General features: G+C 40.4%; 1 protein-coding gene across 8 annotated transcripts in view; it reads right to left on the reverse strand.

Annotated features, from left to right (window-relative positions):
• LOC139752006 (uncharacterized) overlaps positions 1–20,356 on the reverse strand; it is a 269,198-nt gene that overhangs the window by 157,137 nt on the left and 91,705 nt on the right. For all 8 annotated transcript variants that reach the window (XM_071667778.1, XM_071667779.1, XM_071667783.1 and 5 more), the window contains exon 9: positions 12,656–12,790. In XM_071667778.1, coding sequence (XP_071523879.1) covers positions 12,656–12,790 — 135 coding nt within the window. The remainder of the gene's footprint in view (positions 1–12,655; positions 12,791–20,356) is intronic.

Below are 20,356 nucleotides of genomic sequence, written 5' to 3' on the forward strand. Positions count from 1 at the left end.
AAGAGGGAGACCAAATTGGAGGTGGAAAGATGGAGTGAAAAAGATTTTGTGTGATCGGGGCCTGAACATGCAGGAGGGTGAAAGGAGGGCAAGGAATAGAGTGAATTGGAGTGATGTGGTATACCGGGGTTGACGTGCTGTCAGTGGATTGAATCAAGGCATGTGAAGCGTCTGGGGTAAACCATGGAAAGCTGTGTAGGTATGTATATTTGCGTGTGTGGACGTATGTATATACATGTGTATGGGGGTGGGTTGGGCCATTTCTTTCGTCTGTTTCCTTGCGCTACCTCGCAAACGCGGGAGACAGCAAAAAAAAAAAAAAAAAAAAATATATATATATATATATAGGGGAGAAAGAATACTTCCCACGTATTCCCTGCGTGTTGTAGAAGGCGACTAAAAGGGAAGGGAGCGGGGGGCTGGAAATCCTCCCCTCTCATTTTTTTTTCTTGTTTTTAATTTTCCAAAAGAAGGAACAGAGAAGAGGGCCAGGTGAGGATATTTCCTCAAAGGCCCAGTCCTCTGTTCTTAATGCTACCTCGCTGTCGCGGGAAATGGCGGATAGTATGAAAAAAAAATATATATATATATATATATATATATATATATATATATATTGTATGTAGCATTTATGGATCTGGAGAAGGCATATGATAGAGTTGATAGAGATGCTCTGTGGAAGGTATTAAGAATATATGGTGTGGGAGGCAAGTTGTTAGAAGCAGTGAAAAGTTTTTATCGAGGATGTAAGGCATGTGTACGTGTAGGAAGAGAGGAAAGTGATTGGTTCTCAGTGAATGTAGGTTTGCGGCAGGGGTGTGTGATGTCTCCATGGTTCTTTAATTTGTTTATGGATGGGGTTGTTAGGGAGGTAAATGCAAGAGTTTTGGAAAGAGGGGCAAGGATGAAGTCTGTTGGGGATGAGAGAGCTTGGGAAGTGAGTCAGTTGTTGTTCGCTGATGATACAGCGCTGGTGGCTGATTCATGTGAGAAACTGCAGAAGCTGGTGACTGAGTTTGGCAAAGTGTGTGAAAGAAAAAAGTTAAGAGTAAATGTGAATAAGAACAAGGTTATTAGGTACAGTAGGGTTGAGGGTCAATTCAATTGGGAGGTGAGTTTGAATGGAGAAAAACTGGAGGAGGTAAAGTGTTTTAGATATCTGGGAGTGGATCTGGCAGCGGATGGAACCATGGAAGCGGAAGTGGATCATAGGGTGGGGGAGGGGGCGAAAATCTTGGAGCCTTGATGAATGTGTGGAAGTCGAGAACATTATCTCGGAAAGCAAAAATGGGTATGTTTGAAGGAATAGTGGTTCCAACAATGTTGTATGGTTGCGAGGCGTGGGCTATGGATAGAGTTGTGCGCAGGAGGATGGATGTGCTGGAAATGAGATGTTTGAGGACAATGTGTGGTGTGAGGTGGTTTGATCGAGTAAGTAACGTAAGGGTAAGAGAGATGTGTGGAAATAAAAAGAGCGTGGTTGAGAGAGCAGAAGAGGGTGTTTTGAAATGGTTTGGGCACATGGAGAGAATGAGTGAGGAAAGATTGACCAAGAGGATATATGTGTCGGAGGTGGAGGGAACGAGGAGAAGTGGGAGACCAAATTGGAGGTGGAAAGATGGAGTGAAAAAGATTTTGTGTGATCGGGGCCTGAACATGCAGGAGGGTGAAAGGAGGGCAAGGAATAGAGTGAATTGGATCGATGTGGTATACCGGGGTTGACGTGCTGTCAGTGGATTGAATCAGGGCATGTGAAGCGTCTGGGGTAAACCATGGAAAGCTGTGTAGGTATGTATATTTGCGTGTGTGGATGTATGTATATACATGTGTATGGGGGTGGGTTGGGCCATTTCTTTCGTCTGTTTCCTTACGCTACCTCGCAAACGTGGGAGACAGCGGCAAAAAAAAAAAAAAAAAAAAAAATATATATATATATATATATATATATATATATATATATATATATATATATATATATATATATATATATATATATTTTTTTTTTTTTCATACTATTCGCTATTTCCCGCGATAGCGAGGTAGTGTTAAGAACAGAGGACTGGGCCTTTGAGGGAATATCCTCACCTGGACCTCTTCTCTGTTCCTTCTTTTGGAAAAAAAAAAAAAAAAAAAAACGAGAGGGGAGGATTTCCAGCCCCCCGCTCCCTTCTCTTTTAGTCGCCTTCTACGACACACAGGGAATACGTGGGAAGTATTCTTTCTCCCCTATCCCCAGGGATCCCATCCCATATAAAAGTGGAGAAAGTAAATGATAAAAGAGACAATATACCAAGGAACTTCCTCCAAAATTAGATGTAACTTGTACTTGTCATTTTAGTTACAGTTTTGTGAAATACATTATACATTCTTTCACTTCAAAGTTCTGCTAATCAAAACTTAATGTATATACAGTAATTATGTGAAGAAATACACAAATTAATTATTACTTGTACAGATATTTTAGTTCCTTTGTACTCGAATTTTAAATTCAAATCTTCATTGTATTCATTATTGGATGAATGAGCTAGAAAGACTACTTATCTAGGGAAGGATTCTTCACTGTTAAGATTATATGTTAGCCTTGAAACTTTGCTGTAGTGACCTATCAACTTTTGACCCCAGCTTTTCAAAAGTTAACCCTCCAGCTGCTACCTCAATCCCACCACTTACTTATCTCGTTTCTCTTAACATTCAGTTGTGATATTCTGAATTCATCCAGGTTTTAGATGTTCGATATTTTGTTGCCTTTGATTTAGATGTTGCTTCTTTTCTCCATCACAAGTACTTAGGTAGTAGATGTTATAATGTTCTATTTTTAAGGTTCACAGAAAATGTAGGGATGTTCTGGCCACTAATTCAGATGGCAGGATGTCCAATCATTTAGTGTGGAATTTAGTCAAGAATTCTTTGTGGCATTGATTCTCTGTTTGGAACAGTGACCTTACCCTTCGGCTTGTAGTGTCAGGTCTAACACTGACTAATTATGTTAGTGAGTTGTTTGCATCAGAAGAGTCATTTGTGAGTACTCAGCAAAGTGAGATGCTACCTTCACATTAGTATTTGTATTATCTGCCTTCTCAAGTTGATTAGTTGGATGCAGGCTGTGATTTGCTTATATAGGGTGCATCATCTTACGTGAATTATGTGGATAAAGAGCTTGAATATTTTGTGGTAGTTATTAGCAGTTATCACTGATGGGGCCTTGGTGAGGAACCCTGGCCCTCACCTGCAAAGTAAACCTACAGTGAGATGGGTAGTGACGACTGGCCAATAAATGTTTTCAGATTTGATATAAGATAGCTTCGATCATTCATCCTCTTTTTTACTTGTATTTGTTCATAAATGATTGTTTTGTAATACATACATTTGGTATTACATTCTTGCTGTTTTCGGTTCTTTTTTATCATTTTTTTCATACATAGTCTCCATTTCTCACATTGGTAAGGTAATGCTAGGAACAGAGGAAGAATTGACCTTGTTCACTAACATTAGTATATTATCTATTCATACATATTATGCAAATGGGAACTTCAGTGAAGGGCGCAAATGGGGAGGTGATAACAAGTAGTGGTGATGTGAGAAGGAGATGGAGTGAGTATTTTGAAGGTTTGTTGAATGTGTTTGATGATAGAGTGGCAGATATAGGGTGTTTTGGTCGAGGTGGTGTGCAAAGTGAGAGGGTTAGGGAAAATGATTTGGTAAACAGAGAAGAGGTAGTGAAAGCTTTGCGGAAGATGAAAGCCGGCAAGGCAGCAGGTTTGGATGGTATTGCAGTGGAATTTATTAAAAAAGGGGGTGACTGTATTGTTGACTGGCTGGTAAGGTTATTTAATGTATGTATGACTCATGGTGAGGTGCCTGAGGATTGGCGGAATGCGTGCATAGTGCCATTGTACAAAGGCAAAGGGGATAAGAGTGAGTGCTCAAATTACAGAGGTATAAGTTTGTTGAGTATTCCTGGTAAATTATATGGGAGGGTATTGATTGAGAGGGTGAAGGCATGTACAGAGCATCAGATTGGGGAAGAGCAGTGTGGTTTCAGAAGTGGTAGAGGATGTGTGGATCAGGTGTTTGCTTTGAAGAATGTATGTGAGAAATACTTAGAAAAACAAATGGATTTGTATGTAACATTTATGGATCTGGAGAAGGCATATGATAGAGTTGATAGAGATGCTCTGTGGAAGGTATTAAGAATATATGGTGTGGGAGGAAAGTTGTTAGAAGCAGTGAAAAGTTTTTATCGAGGATGTAAGGCATGTGTACGTGTAGGAAGAGAGGAAAGTGATTGGTTCTCAGTGAATGTAGGTTTGCGGCAGGGGTGTGTGATGTCTCCATGGTTGTTTAATTTGTTTATGGATGGGGTTGTTAGGGAGGTAAATGCAAGAGTTTTGGAAAGAGGGGCAAGTATGAAGTCTGTTGGGGATGAGAGAGCTTGGGAAGTGAGTCATTTGTTGTTCGCTGATGATACAGCGCTGGTGGCTGATTCATGTGAGAAACTGCAGAAGCTGGTGACTGAGTTTGGTAAAGTGTGTGGAAGAAGAAAGTTAAGAGTAAATGTGAATAAGAGCAAGGTTATTAGGTACAGTAGGGTTGAGGGTCAAGTCAATTGGGAGGTGAGTTTGAATGGAGAAAAACTGGAGGAAGTGAAGTGTTTTAGATATCTGGGAGTGGATCTGGCAGCGGATGGAACCATGGAAGTGGAAGTGGATCATAGGGTGGGGGAGGGGGCGAAATTCTGGGGGCCTTGAAGAATGTGTGGAAGTCGAGAACATTATCTCGGAAAGCAAAAATGGGTATGTTTGAAGGAATAGTGGTTCCAACAATGTTGTATGGTTGCGAGGCGTGGGCTATGGATAGAGTTGTGCGCAGGAGGATGAATGTGCTGGAAATGAGATGTTTGAGGACAATGTGTGGTGTGAGGTGGTTTGATCGAGTGAGTAATGTAAGGGTAAGAGAGATGTGTGGAAATAAAAAGAGCGTGGTTGAGAAAGCAGAAGAGGGTGTTTTGAAGTGGTTTGGGCACATGGAGAGGATGAGTGAGGAAAGATTGACCAAGAGGATATATGTGTCGGAGGTGGAGGGAACAAGGAGAAGAGGGAGACCAAATTGGAGGTGGAAAGATGGAGTGAAAAAGATTTTGTGTGATCGGGGCCTGAACATGCAGGAGGGTGAAAGGAGGGCAAGGAATAGAGTGAATTGGAGCGATGTGGTATACCGGGGTTGACGTGCTGTCAGTGGATTGAATCAAGGCATGTGAAGCGTCTGGGGTAAGCTATGGAAAGCTGTGTAGGTATGTATATTTGCGTGTGTGGACGTATGTATATACATGTGTATGGGGGGGGGTTGGGCCATTTCTTTCGTCTGTTTCCTTGCGCTACCTCGCAAACGCGGGAGACAGCGACAAAGTATAATAAAAAAAAAATAAGAACATATTATAAATCATTCTCTTGGCATACTGAATTAAGAATAATTATGGTACAGTCATCATTTGATATAATGTTATGAAAAACTTAACATATATATATGCATTGAGTTTGTAGAGTGCCATGATGAAGATTTATGAAAATAATTTTTATTTTATCCATTTTTTTCTGCTTATATATACAGCATATATAATACAGCTTAATTGAAATATAAGTTTTTTCTTTTATGATGCATTATGTGTTGTTAGAAAATGAGCATTAGTTTTTGGATGATACTTCATGCATCATCAGAACTAGAGTAATATTCTAATTTTAGGCTACTTGGATAATATTGCCATTTTATGTTTATGCAAGTTCTTCGTTAGGCTTTGAAGGTGGAATGGCTAGTCACCAAAGTTTGATGGGCACCTCTCAGTATATTTTTCTAAATTTTTTTGTATGACCCTGAAACCCGTGTTCTTCGGTAAGATGGATAGGTTTGGTAGCTGAACAAGTAATTTTAGTTTTGGTGTTTGTCGTTGGTATGTTGCAAAAAAAAAAAAAAAAGAAATGATCAGGATCTTATAAGTCCCACTGTGATAGACAGCTTCATTTATGTAAAACTGCTGTAGTCGATATAGTTGCTATTAATCAGAGGACATTAGCTACTCTGATATGTCTGAGAAATATTTCCTTTTTATTGTATTGAGAATATTGATCTCATCTGTAGAGCTTATACTTCTGCACTTAGAATGAAATGTTAAAGTAGTAATAACTGTATAGACATAGATAGATATATAGATTAATCACTTGCATACATAGAAGTATGATGTGATCCCAAAGCAGAGTGGGCATTGGTTCATAGATGAGTGCCAATTACTCAAAAGATAACTGAATTTGTATGTAGCATTTATGGATCTGGAGAAGGCATATGATAGAGTTGATAGAGATGCTCTGTGGAAGGTATTAAGAATATATGGTGTGGGAGGCAAGTTGTTAGAAGCAGTGAAAAGTTTTTATCGAGGATGTAAGGCATGTGTACGTGTAGGAAGAGAGGAAAGTGATTGGTTCTCAGTGAATGTAGGTTTGCGGCAGGGGTGTGTGATGTCTCCATGGTTGTTTAATTTGTTTATGGATGGGGTTGTAAGGGAGGTAAATGCAAGAGTCCTGGAAAGAGGGGCAAGTATGAAGTCTGTTGGGGATGAGAGAGCTTGGGAAGTGAGTCAGTTGTTGTTCGCTGATGATACAGCGCTGGTGGCTGATTCATGTGAGAAACTGCAGAAGCTGGTGACTGAGTTTGGTAAAGTGTGTGGAAGAAGAAAGTTGAGAGTAAATGTGAATAAGAGCAAGGTTATTAGGTACAGTAGGGGTGAGGGTCAAGTCAATTGGGAGGTGAGTTTGAATGGAGAAAAACTGGAGGAAGTGAAGTGTTTTAGATATCTGGGAGTGGATCTGTCAGCGGATGGAACCATGGAAGCGGAAGTGGATCATAGGGTGGGGGAGGGGGCGAAAATTTTGGGAGCCTTGAAAAATGTGTGGAAGTCGAGAACATTATCTCGGAAAGCAAAAATGGGTATGTTTGAGGGAATAGTGGTTCCAACAATGTTGTATGGTTGCAAGGCGTGGGCTATGGATAGAGATGTGCGCAGGAGGATGGATGTGCTGGAAATGAGATGTTTGAGGACAATGTGTGGTGTGAGGTGGTTTGATCGAGTAAGTAACGTAAGGGTAAGAGAGATGTGTGGAAATAAAAAGAGCGTGGTTGAGAGAGCAGAAGAGGGTGTTTTGAAATGGTTTGGGCACATGGAGAGAATGAGTGAGGAGAGATTGACCAAGAGGATATATGTGTCGGAGGTGGAGGGAACGAGGAGAAGAGGGAGACCAAATTGGAGGTGGAAAGATGGAGTGAAAAAGATTTTGTGTGATCGGGGCCTGAACATGCAGGAGGGTGAAAGGAGGGCAAGAAATAGAGTGAATTGGAGTCATGTGGTATACAGGGGTTGACGTGCTGTCAGTGGATTGAAGCAAGGCATGTGAAGCGTCTGGGGTAAACCATGGAAAGCTGTGTAGGTATGTATATTTGCGTGTGTGGACGTGTGTATGTACATGTGTATGGGGGGGGGGGTTGGGCCATTTCTTTCGTCTGTTTCCTTGCGCTACCTCGCAAACGCGGGAGACAGCGACAAAGTATAAAAAAAAAAAAAAAAAAAAAATGAAGTATAGTGTTAACTTGATGCCGAGATTGACATTTTGTGCATAATACTTCACCATATGAATTTTGTCAGTGTTCGTACAAGTTACAAGTTTCCTTGCGCTACCTCGCAAACGCGGGAGACAGCGACAAAGTATAATAATAAAAAAAAAAAAAAATATATATATATATATATATATATATATATATATATATATATATATATATATATATTCCCTGGGGATAGGGGAGAAAGAATACTTCCCACGTATTCCCTGCATGTCGTAGAAGGCGACTAAAAGGGAAGGGAGCGGGGGGCTGGAAATCCTCCCCTCTCGTTTTTTTTTTTTTTTTTTTTTTTTAATTTTCCAAAAGAAGGAACAGAGAAGAGGGCCAGGTGAGGATATTCCCTCAAAGGCCCAGTCCTCTGTTCTTAACGCTACCTCGCTATCGCGGGAAATAGCGAATAGTATGAAAAAAAAAAAAAAATAAATATATATATATATCCCTGGGGATAGGGAAGAAAGAATACTTCCCACGTATTCCCTGCGTGTCGTAGAAGGCGACTAAAAGGGAAGGGAGCGGGGGGCTGGAAATCCTCCCCTCTCGTTTTTTTTTCTTTTTTTTAATTTTCCAAAAGACGGAACAGAGAAGAGGGCCAGGTGAGGATATTTCCTCAAAGGCCCAGTCCTCTGTTCTTAACGCTACCTCGCTGTCGCGGGAAATGGTGGATAATATGAAAAAAAAAAATATATATATATATATATATATATATATATATTTTTTTTTTTTTTTTTTTTTTTTTTTTTATACTTTGTCGCTGTCTCCCGCGTTTGCGAGGTAGCGCAAGGAAACAGACGAAAGAAATGGCCCAACCCCCTCCATACACATGTACATACACACGTCCACACACGCAAATATACATACCTACACAGCTTTCCATGGTTTACCCCAGACGCTTCACATGCCTTGATTCAATCCACTGACAGCACGTCAACCCCTGTATACCACATCGCTCCAATTCACTCTATTCCTTGCCCTCCTTTCACCCTCCTGCATGTTCAGGCCCCGATCACACAAAATCCTTTTCACTCCATCTTTCCACCTCCAATTTGGTCTCCCTCTTCTCCTCGTTCCCTCCACCTCCGACACATATATCCTCTTGGTCAATCTTTCCTCACTCATTCTCTCCATGTGCCCAAACCATTTCAAAACACCCTCTTCTGCTCTCTCAACCACGCTCTTTTTATTTCCACACATCTCTCTTACCCTTACGTTACTTACTCGATCAAACCACCTCACACCACACATTGTCCTCAAACATCTCATTTCCAGCACATCCATCCTCCTGCGCACAACTCTATCCACAGCCCACGCCTCGCAACCATACAACATTGTTGGAACTACTATTCCTTCAAACATACCCATTTTTGCTTTCCGGGATAATGTTCTCGACTTCCACACATTTTTCAAGGCTCCCAAAATTTTCGCCCCCTCCCCCACCCTATGATCCACTTCCGCTTCCATGGTTCCATCCGCTGACAGATCCACTCCCAGATATCTAAAACACTTCACTTCCTCCAGCCTCTCACCATTCAAACTCACCTCCCAATTGACTTGACCCTCAACCCTACTGTACCTAATAACCTTGCTCTTATTGACATTTACTCTTAACTTTCTTCTTCCACACACTTTACCAAACTCCGTCACCAGCTTCTGCAGTTTCTCACATATATATATATATATTTATTTATTTATTTATTTATTTTATTATACTTTGTCGCTGTCTCCCGCGTTTGCGAGGTAGCGCAAGGAAACAGATGAAAGAAATGGCCCAACCCCCCCCATACACATGTATATACATACGTCCACACACGCAAATATACATACCTACACAGCTTTCCATGGTTTACCCCAGACTCTTCACATATATATATATATATATATATATATATATATATATATATATATATATATATATATATATACATATGTGTGCCCATACATGCACATATCCATACATATTACATTTCAATGTATACAAACATATACATACACATGTACAAATTCATACTTGCTGCCTTCATCCATTCCCGTTGCCAGCCCGCCAAAACGGCCACATTCATTCACACTCAGTCTCTAGCTGTCATGTGTAATGCACCAAAACCACAGCTCCCTTTTCACATCCAGGCCCCACACATGTTTCCATGGTTTACCCCAGATGCTTCACATACCCTGGCTCAATCCATTGACAGGACGTCATCCCTGGTATACCACATCGTTCCAATTCACTCTATTCCTTGCATGCCTTTCACCATCCTGTGTGTTCAGGCCCCAATCACTCAAAATCATTTCACTCCATCCTTCCACCTCTAATTTGGTCTCCCGCTTCTCCTTATCTAATTAAGTAGTATGGGTTGATGGCACCTGAGGTGGTGGTAAACACAGAGCATCATACTGGGAGATAAAATGCAATTACTAGGGTGGCAGAGAGTGTGTGGATAAGGTGTTTCATATGAAGAATTTGTGTGAGAAATACTTAAAGAAATTAAAGTAGCATGTGGCATCTGTGGTCTTGGACAAATTGTATGACAGCATTGGTAGACTGCTTTGTGGAAGGTGTTATGATTATATGGTGTGGAAGGAAAGCTACTTGAAGCAGTAAGTCCTTTCAAGAGAGTAGGGTGTATGTGCAAGTAAGGAGAGAGAAGGGTGAGTAATTCCATGTGATGGTGGGTCTTTGATGTCACTCTGACTATTTAATCTTTTTATTGATGGTGTGGTGAGGGAGGACAATGTATGGCTCATGAAGAAAGGAGCAAGTCAACAGTATGTCGGGAGTGGTGATACCTGTTAAATGAATTAGTTACTGTTTGCTGATGACCTGGTAGGTGACTTCAGTAAGAAACTGCAGAAGCTGGCTCTGTGTTTAGAAGTGTGTGAAAGGAGAAAAATGGAAATAAATGTGAATTAAAGCAAGGTTTTTAAGTTAAGTAAAGGAGACAGACAGGTGAGTTGGAGCATAAGTTTCAGTGTAAAGAATCTATAAATGGAGTGAGTAGCATGTGGAACAATACAAGGTGAGGTACATGAAAAGAAGGCTACTATGAGGGTATACATATTGAAAGTGAAGGAGCAAGGAAAAGAAGGATACCAAGGAAGAGGTGGAGGGATGGACTGAAAGATGTTTTGGGTGTTTGGGGTCTGAACATGCAGGAGGGTGTCAGGTGGGCACAGGTCAGAGTGATGTGTAGTGATGTGGTACACAGGGGGGTAACACACGGACCAGGGAATAAGAAGTGGTCATAGGAAATTACAGAAAGGTCTGTGGAGCCTGCTTACAGACACGGGGCTCTGGTTTTTGTGCATTAAATATGACAGAGAAAGACTGGATGTGAGTGAATGATGCCGATCTTGGTCTGTTCCTGGCACCATATCTAATCTATATTACTGACGACTGTTCCCAGCTGGAATTCACTCAAGGGGGTGGCCACAGCAATAGTCTCCATAAATAGTGAACTCCAGTGCCTTAAACTTAATATGCCAAAGGCAGGGGGGGTAAACTCCAGTGCAGTGTTTGTGAAGGCTCCTCACTAATGTTCGTACTGACTACTTCCACCTAATGCTCTTGCCTAATGTTCCTCCCTACTACTTTTAACTAATGTTTCTACCTGATGCTCCTGCCTCAATGTTCTTCAGTGGCACTATCTTGCTAAAAAATATTTTAAGTGTAATTCTATGTAAATACTTGTAAATTTATATATGAAGAGTAATCGTAAATTATGTGTCATTTCATTAATCTGATTAAAGATATTCACCCAACCCCCTTACCTCACCTTCTCCATCCTTCCTTCAATATCAGGGTGCCTCTGTCCAGTGGGAGCCTTCTGTGTTGCTTCAGTACTATATAACGGCTATATATGTTGTTAGCTCACTTTTTCTAAATATCCTTTGCTTTTACATGTATGTTTTTCATAAACAGAGATGTGCTATTTTTATGAATGTGCATGGCAATGCTCATGCCCAATGCACTTCCTACCCTCCTCCAACACCTAACTGAAGTAATCTATGCATTAATCTTAGCACTATAAATAACACAGGCATAATTTATGTTTGTTCACCTCTTTGTACAAATCCTATATTTTTGCACTTAATATTTTTATTTTACAATAGAACACACAATGTTTAAAGACTTTCTTTTATCAAATTTTTAGCAACTGCAAGTTGCACACCATTTAGAAGTTAACCTTCATTCTTCTGTCATTACATAGTGACTATGCAAACACACATGAACTTTGCAACTACTGATCTAGTACTGACAAGCTTACAATGAAACATTTTTTCAAACCAATTATCCTTCAATACCAAAGCTCTTGCATAACCATCTGTATCAACAAGTAGGCCTGATTTCACACATTATTCCATGCCAATCAAAGGTACAACTACATCTCAGCCTTGTGTCACACAAACGTAATATGTCTAATTTCCCTTTCTCATGTATCCACAACTTCCATCCTCTTAAATTCATCATTTATTCTAATCACTTATGTGGACGTGCAACTCTCCTAGAAAGTGACTGTAAACACATTACTGCCATCCTAGGACATGTGCACCTTTTGTTGGGAATATTCACTGGTTCCCATCCACATCCCCATGGGCTATTACTAAGGGCAGAATTTGCAACTTATTACAATACTTGCTCTGGAATAACAAAACTCAACAGCATATACAGAACTGGCAAAAGTTTATGTCAATACCAGGTGAGGAATAAACTAGTTATCATTACAATTAAAGCTGCAAAAGACACCAAATAGCATCACAAATCAAACCACGGCATAAACCAACATACTTAGCAACATCACTCATAAAACAGACCAAAATCCATCAAATATCTGAAGCAAAATGTGCAATGAAATTTCCAAGAACAATTGTGGAACAATCATATGACTCTCCTAAGATCAGCACTAGCATCAAATTAGTGAAGCCCATGCTTCAGAATATATGCTGCAAAATCCCCCAAAACTATCATGATGAAATCTGAACTCTTTATGGTGTAACTTACAAAATTTGGTGGAGGTATCAAGGGTTGTGGAAGAAGAGTGGTTAAGAGCTAAGTCTTTCAGGTACTCATGTCTTGTGCGTGTTGCCATGGCTGCAAACTTCTCTGATCGCAATGCTGCTATTTCTCCATTAACAGCTGAAACAAAAAGAGAGATCAAAATAAAAAAAGATAACATTTGCCATTTACTACACTAGCAAGGCAGCACTAGGAACAGAAGAAAAGGCCTCATTTATTCATATCCATTCTCCAGTTGTCATGTGTAATGCACACAGCATCCTATCCAAATCCAGGTCTCAAAGACCTTTCCATGGTTTCCCCCAGCTATTTTATATTCCCTGGTTCAGTTCACTGTCAACAATGAGACCCCCTTGTATACCACATTGCTCCAATAATGAAACACTATTTGAAATTCTTACAGAGCTCTAAATATATGATATGATGTATTCAGATCATTTAGAGGTTCTCTTTCTAACAGTCCATACCTGTGCTTCAACAAACACCCCCATTTCTTCTTCCAAGTTATGATAAGTCAAAGCAATGGCAAAATCCTCAATTCCTAAGTAGCTTGGTCTCTAAATAAGCAAGCAGACCATAAAAAAGATAATAAGAAAATCAAACTAACTTGGCTCAGGCACACAAGAATGGAATCATGCAGCCAGGTGCTATATAAAATCAATGAAAAACTGGCAGAGTTTAGTGTTAAGTGCAAAACAACTAAAAAGTAATGTTTATTCTGTGGCAACCATATACATATCTTGCAATCTGAGCATAGTTGTACAGAGAATGTGCTAGATACTCATCCTTGAAATCACACTATTGGGCATGAGCCAAACTTACTCCCATATTTGTTTCCTGTTGTTAGTATCTGGAAGGCAGCCACTAACCAGAGAGGTATATTACTAGTACTAGCCACCTGGGTATTGGAAGGGTTAGTGATGGCTGTGTAGTGAGTCAAGTTGCACTCCTCTGGCTCAGGTAACTGTCTTCTTTCTGCCTTACCCATATATGGACTGCTAGCAGTCTGTCCACAAACATACAAACTCTCCTTGTCATACACAACACTTGAAAACACTTAACTCACAGAAATCGTTCTTCAAACTCTAGATTTTCTTGTAATGAGAACTGTATGTCAGTCCTGCCTTTTGGCAAAATGGTAGGAGCAACAGAAGGAAGCAGTTGGTACGAACATTAGACAGAAGCATTAGGAAGACACATTAGGTAGAAGTAGTATATGAACATTAGGTGGGAGCATTACTTAATAGCAGTAGGTTGGAACATTAGGCAGGAACATTAAGTAGAAGTAGTTGGCAGAAACACTAGGTGGAAGCCTCCGAAAACACTGCACTACAGTTGCCCTCTGCCAGCAGCCTGTTTAGGGTGAGGCACTAAAGGATATGAAGCAGCACTAGAGTTCACCAGTTATGGAGACTCTTTCGCCCAGTCACCCCGAGGAAGTTCCTGAAGGGAAAAGGCATCAGAGATGTAGACAGATAGACAGCATTCTACCTAAATAATCTTTAATATTCTAAGAAGTAAACACTTTTCCTGGGGTAGGGAAAAAAGAACTCTAGACCCATATTCCCTGTGTAAGGTAGGAGGCGTTTAAAGGGAGCAGAAGTGGAGGGCTGGAACCCACCTCTTCTTGTACTTAAATTTCTAAAATAGGGAACAGAGGAAGGGCCCAGTGAGGAGTGCTCATCCTCCTTGAAGACTCAGACTGGGGTGTCTAAATGTGACTGGATGTAACCAGGATGAGAAAAGAAGAGAGACAGGTAGAATGTTTAGAGGAAAAAACCTGGATGTTCTAACTCTGTGTGAAACAAAGCTCAAGGGTAAATGGGAAGAATGGTTTGGAAATGTCTTAGGAGTAGAAGTTGGTGGGAAAACAAGAGCTAAGGAAGGGAGTAACACTACTCCTGAAGCAAGAGTTGAGGGAGTGTGTAATAGAGTGTAAGGAAGTAAATTCTAGATTGATGTGGGTAAAACGTCAGGTGGATGGCAAAAGATGGGTGATTATTAGTGCTTATGCATCTCACCATGAGAAGAAAGATCATAAGGGCAAGTGTTTTGGGAGCAGCTGAGTGACTATGCAAGCAATTTTGGCAAGCAACCAGGAATTAGCAATGGGTGATTTAAATGCCAAGGTAAGTAATGTGGCATTTGAGGATATAATCAAGGCACACAGCACATTCAGTGCTTTGAATGGAAATGGTAAACAGTCTGTGGGGGTTGTGTGTTAAAAAAGGAATGGTGAATGAGAATATTTGTTTAAAAAGAGGGATGCACACAAGTATGTGCGAGTTGGAAAGATGGTCAATGGGAACTACTGGACTACAAATCAATTGATTGGCACATAAGAGAAACTTTTGAATGTTCATGTGCTAATGGATAGTGGGTGGGATGTCTGATCACTATATCAGGGAGGAGAGGATGAGCATTTTGAAAGATTGTTGAATATGTTTGATGATAGAGTGGCATATGTTAGGTGTGTTGGTCAGGGTGGTGTGTGAAGTGAGATAATCAGGAGAGTGATCTGGTGAAGAAAGAAAAGGTGGCGAAATCCATGTGTGAGGTGAAATGCAGCAAGGTGAGTGGAGTGGACGGCACTGCAAATGAATTATCAAGAAAATGGGTAATTGTGTTGTTGATTGGTTGGTAAGGATTTTCAATGCATGTATGGATCATGGTTAAGTGCAGGAGGATTGGCTGAATGCATGTATATTGCCATTTCACAAAGGCAGGGGGGGAAAAAGGTGAGTGTTCAAAGTAGAGGTATAAGTTTGTTGAGTGTATCTGATAAGTTGTATGGGAGGGTGCTGACTGAGAGGGTGAAGGCATTTAAAGAGCGTCAGATTGGGGAGGGACACTATGGGTTCAGAAGTGGGATAAAAAGTGTGGAACAGATGTTTGCCTGAAAGAATGGGTGTGAGAAATACTTAGAAAAACAGATGGCTTTGTATCTGGCATTTATGGATCTGGAGAAGGCATATGAGATGGTAGACAGAGATGCTTTGTGGAAGGATTTAAGAATATAATGTGTGGGAGAAAGGCTGCTAGAAGCAGTGAAAAGTTTCTATCAAGGGTGTATGGCTTGTGCAGTAGTAGGAAGAGAGGAGAATGAATGCTTCCAGATGAAGACTGGTCTGTGGCAGGGTGTGCTGTTCAATTTGTTCAAATATGAGGTGATAAGGGAGGTAAACGTGATAGTCTTGGAGAGAGGGGCAAGTACGAAGTCTATGGGGGATGGGAGGGCCTGGGAAGTGAATCAGTTGTTGTTTGCTGATAAGAAACTAGAGAAGTTGGTGACTAAATTCGGAAGAGTGTGTGAAAGGAGAAAGTTGAGAGTGAATGTGAATAAAAGCAAAGTTATTAGGTTCAGTAGGATTGAGGGACAGGTTAGTTGGATGTGGGAATGAATGGAGAAAATTGGAAGATGAGAAGTGTTTACAAATCCTGCAGTGGGCATGGCAGCAACTGGAACCATGAATGTCTAAGTGAGTCATAGGGTGGAGGAGGGGACGAAAGTTTTGCGAGTGCTGAGGAATGAGAGGAAAGAAAGTTATCTGGGAAGATAAAAATGGGTATGTTTGAAGGAATAATTGTCCCAACAACACTATATGGATGAGAGGCATGGGCAGTAGATGAAGCTGTGTGGAGGAATTTAGATGTATTGGAAATGATATGTTTGAGGACAATATGTGGTGCGAGTTGCTCTGATCAAGTAAGTAGAGAATGGGTATGAGAGATGTGTGGTAATAAGAGTGTGGTTGAGAAAGCAGAGGAGGGTGTACTGAAATGGTTTGGAAATATGGAGAAAATGAGTAAGGAAAGGTTGACAAACAGGATATATGAGTTAGAAGTTCAGGGAACAAAGGAGAAGAGTGAAAAAGATTATGAGCGATAAGGGCCTGACCATGCAGGAGGGTGAAAGGTGTGAACAGGATAGAGTGAACTGGAACGATGTGGTTTACTGAAGTCGACATGCAGTCAATGGACTGAACCAGGGTATGTGATGTGGCTGAGGTAAACTATGGAAAGTTCTGTGGGGCATGGTTGTGGATAGGGAAAAGTGGTTTCAGTGCATTACATACGACAGTTAGAGAATGGATAAAAGTGGATGTGGCTTTTCTTCATCCGTTCCTGGTGCTACCTCACTAATGCGGGAAAATACAATGAAGCATGGAAAAAAGAAACAATTTCCATTAATCATGAAATTTCTTTATTTCTAAGGTAGGGATTTTTGTTTTGTAGGAGTTAAAGGGCTAAATGGAAGAGCATTCTTCATCTTCAAATATGTCAGCATCTTGACATGCACTGCCATCCTTGAAGCAGATGTCTAAGTCATTTTTGACAGATTTGCTTTTCTTCTTTATGATGGAGATGCTACTCTCATTAATGCCATTACAGTGAGCAACTTCTAAAGCACTAAACCCACAACCAGGTTCGTTCAATATCTTGAATAGGTTCATCTGTTGTAAGAGAAGTTGATGAGCACATGTAGAAATATACAAGTGGCAAATGATGCATCTTTACTCTTTGAATGGCCACAGAAAACTGACTCAGTGGGCAGCGTAGCATGCACATCATCAGCATCTCATGGTGTGCAGCCAGCTGGGCTCATGTTATACCATGACATCTTGCATTGGGCTTATGTTATACCATGACATCTTGCATTATGATGAAAAACAGGAGTTATTTAGGTGTCTACACTATACCAATAAATCTTTATATTGAACCATGCTATACAGTGATCTGACCATACCTGTATTAGATCACCTCCTAACTCTCTCTTCTATCCATCTATATCGATGATGACCATTCCTATTACGAACTCCCTTAAGGGAGCTAAATAAATTTAATCTATTTAGTTGGCTCTCAAAGGATTTGTTTCTCATGCTGGGAAAAAATCTTGGCAGTTTACCACTGTACTATTAATTCTGTCTGTCTTTTCTCAAGTAGGGTGTCAAAAACTGAACACAATATTCAAGATCTGGGATGCAACAATGAGTTGTAAATAGTTAGGATGCTTTCCTTAGACTTGAATTTGAAAGCCCTACCAATGAGTCCAAGAATTTTGTTTGCCTGTTATACTGCATCTGTGCATTGTTTAATTGGCTTTAGGTCCGATGAATGCTGTAGCTGTTGATAAAACCGACTCCATTTTTACTGAAATTAAAGATAAGCTTCCTAAGAAAATAAAAGTAGGATTAGTTTTTAGGCCCCCAGCACAGACACCACAGGTAGACAAAAGATTTATGATCACTTAACAGAAATTTGTACTGAAAAAGATTCAATCATAATAGGAGTTTTTAACATAAAAGTATCTAAGTAGGGAGAATCCCTTCTGACTAGTATGGGATATAGGCTTTACCTAAAGTTCCTTAACAGTGCCCTAACATAATTAGTTAAGAAAGTTACTCATGCAGAGAACATAATAGATTTAGTTCTAGCTAAACATGAACATCTTATTGAAACTGGAGAAGAGTACCTAATATTTTTCTACACTATATATGCCTAACTCTTAATTCATAAGAAAATGACAATGGTTTGAGTTTTTCTGCACCTAACATATAAATAAACAACGGTATGAGTTGTAAGTATATATAAGTATATATAAATAAACAACGGTATGAGTTGTAAGTATATATAAGCATATATAAGTATATATAAGTATATAAGTATATAAGGGATGTCTGATCATTATCTTGTGGAGGCTAAGGTGAAGATTTGTATGGGTTTTCAGAAAAGAAGAGTGAATGCTGGGGTGAAGAGGGTGGTGAGAGTAAGTGCTTGGGAAGGAGACTTGTGTGAGGAGTACCAGGAGAGACTGAGTACAGAATGGAAAAAGGTGAGAACAATGGAAGTAAGGGGAGTGGGGGAGGAATGGGATGTATTTAGGGAATCAGTGATGGATTGCACAAAAGATGCTTGTGTCATGAGAAGAGTGGGAGGTGGGTTGATTAGAAAGGGTAGTGAGTGGTGGGATGAAGAAGTAAGATTATTAGTGAAAGAGAAGAGAGAGGCATTTGGACAATTTTTGCAGGGAAAAAATGCAATTGAGTGGGAGATGTATAAAAGAAAGAGGCAGGAGGTCAAGAGAAAGGTGCAAGAGGTGAAAAAGAGGGCAAATGAGAGTTGGGGTGAGAGAGTATCATTAAATTTCAGGGAGAATAAAAAGATGTTTTGGAAGGAGGTAAATAAAGTGCGTAAGACAAGGGAGCAAATGGGAACTTCAATGAAGGGCGCAAATGGGGAGGTGATAACAAGTAGTGGTGATGTGAGAAGGAGATGGAGTGAGTATTTTGAAGGTTTGTTGAATGTGTTCGATGATAGAGTGCCAGATATAGGGTGTTTTGGTCGAGGTGGTGTGCAAAGTGAGAGGGTTAAGGAAAATGATTTGGTAAACAGAGAAGAGGTAGTAAAAGCTTTGCGGAAGATGAAAGCTGGCAAGGCAGCAGGTTTGGATGGTATTGCAGTGGAATTTATTAAAAAAGGGGGTGACTGTATTATTGACTGGTTGGTAAGGTTATTTAATGTATGTATGACTCATGGTGAGGTGCCTGAGGATTGGCGGAATGCGTGCATAGTGCCATTGTACAAAGGCAAAGGGGATAAGAGTGAGTGCTAAAATTACAGAGGTATAAGTTTGTTGAGTATTCCTGGTAAATTATATGGGAGGGTATTGATTGAGAGGGTGAAGGCATGCACAGAGCATCAGATTGGGGAAGAGCAGTGTGGTTTCAGAAGTGGTAGAGGATGTGTGGATCAGGTGTTTGCTTTGAAGAATGTATGTAAGAAATACTTAGAAAAGCAAATGGATTTGTATGTAGCATTTATGGATCTGGAGAAGGCATATGATAGAGTTGATAGAGATGCTCTGTGGAAGGTATTAAGAATATATGGTGTGGGAGGCAAGTTGTAAGAAGCAGTGAAAAGTTTTTATCGAGGATGTAAGGCATGTGTACGTGTAGGAAGAGAGGAAAGTGATTGGTTCTCAGTGAATGTAGGTTTGCGGCAGGGGTGTGTGATGTCTCCATGGTTGTTTAATTTGTTTATGGATGGGGTTGTTAGGGAGGTGAATGCAAGAGTTTTGGAAAGAGGGGCAAGTATGAAGTCTGTTGGGGATGAGAGAGCTTGGGAAGTGAGTCAGTTGTTGTTTGCTGATGATACAGCGCTGGTGGCTGATTCATGTGAGAAACTGCAGAAGCTGGTGACTGAGTTTGGTAAAGTGTGTGAAAGAAGAAAGTTAAGAGTAAATGTGAATAAGAGCAAGGTTATTAGGTACAGTAGGGTTGAGGGTCAAGTCAATTTGGAGGTAAGTTTGAATGGAGAAAAACTGGAGGAAGTAAAGTGTTTTAGATATCTGGGAGTGGATCTGGCAGCGGATGGAACCATGGAAGCGGAAGTGGATCATAGGGTGGGGGAGGGGGCAAAAATCCTGGGAGCCTTGAAGAATGTGTGGAAGTTGAGAACATTATCTTGGAAAGCAAAAATGGGTATGTTTGAAGGAATAGTGGTTCTAACAATGTTGTATGGTTGCGAGGCGTGGGCTATGGATAGAGTTGTGCGCAGGAGGATGGATGTGCTAGAAATGAGATGTTTGAGGACAATGTGTGGTGTGAGGTGGTTTGATCGAGTAAGTAACGTAAGGGTAAGAGAGATGTGTGGAAATAAAAAGAGCGTGGTTGAGAGAGCAGAAGA

Source organism: Panulirus ornatus, chromosome 12 (genome assembly GCF_036320965.1).
Source record: "Panulirus ornatus isolate Po-2019 chromosome 12, ASM3632096v1, whole genome shotgun sequence".
Classification (NCBI taxonomy): domain Eukaryota; kingdom Metazoa; phylum Arthropoda; class Malacostraca; order Decapoda; family Palinuridae; genus Panulirus; species Panulirus ornatus.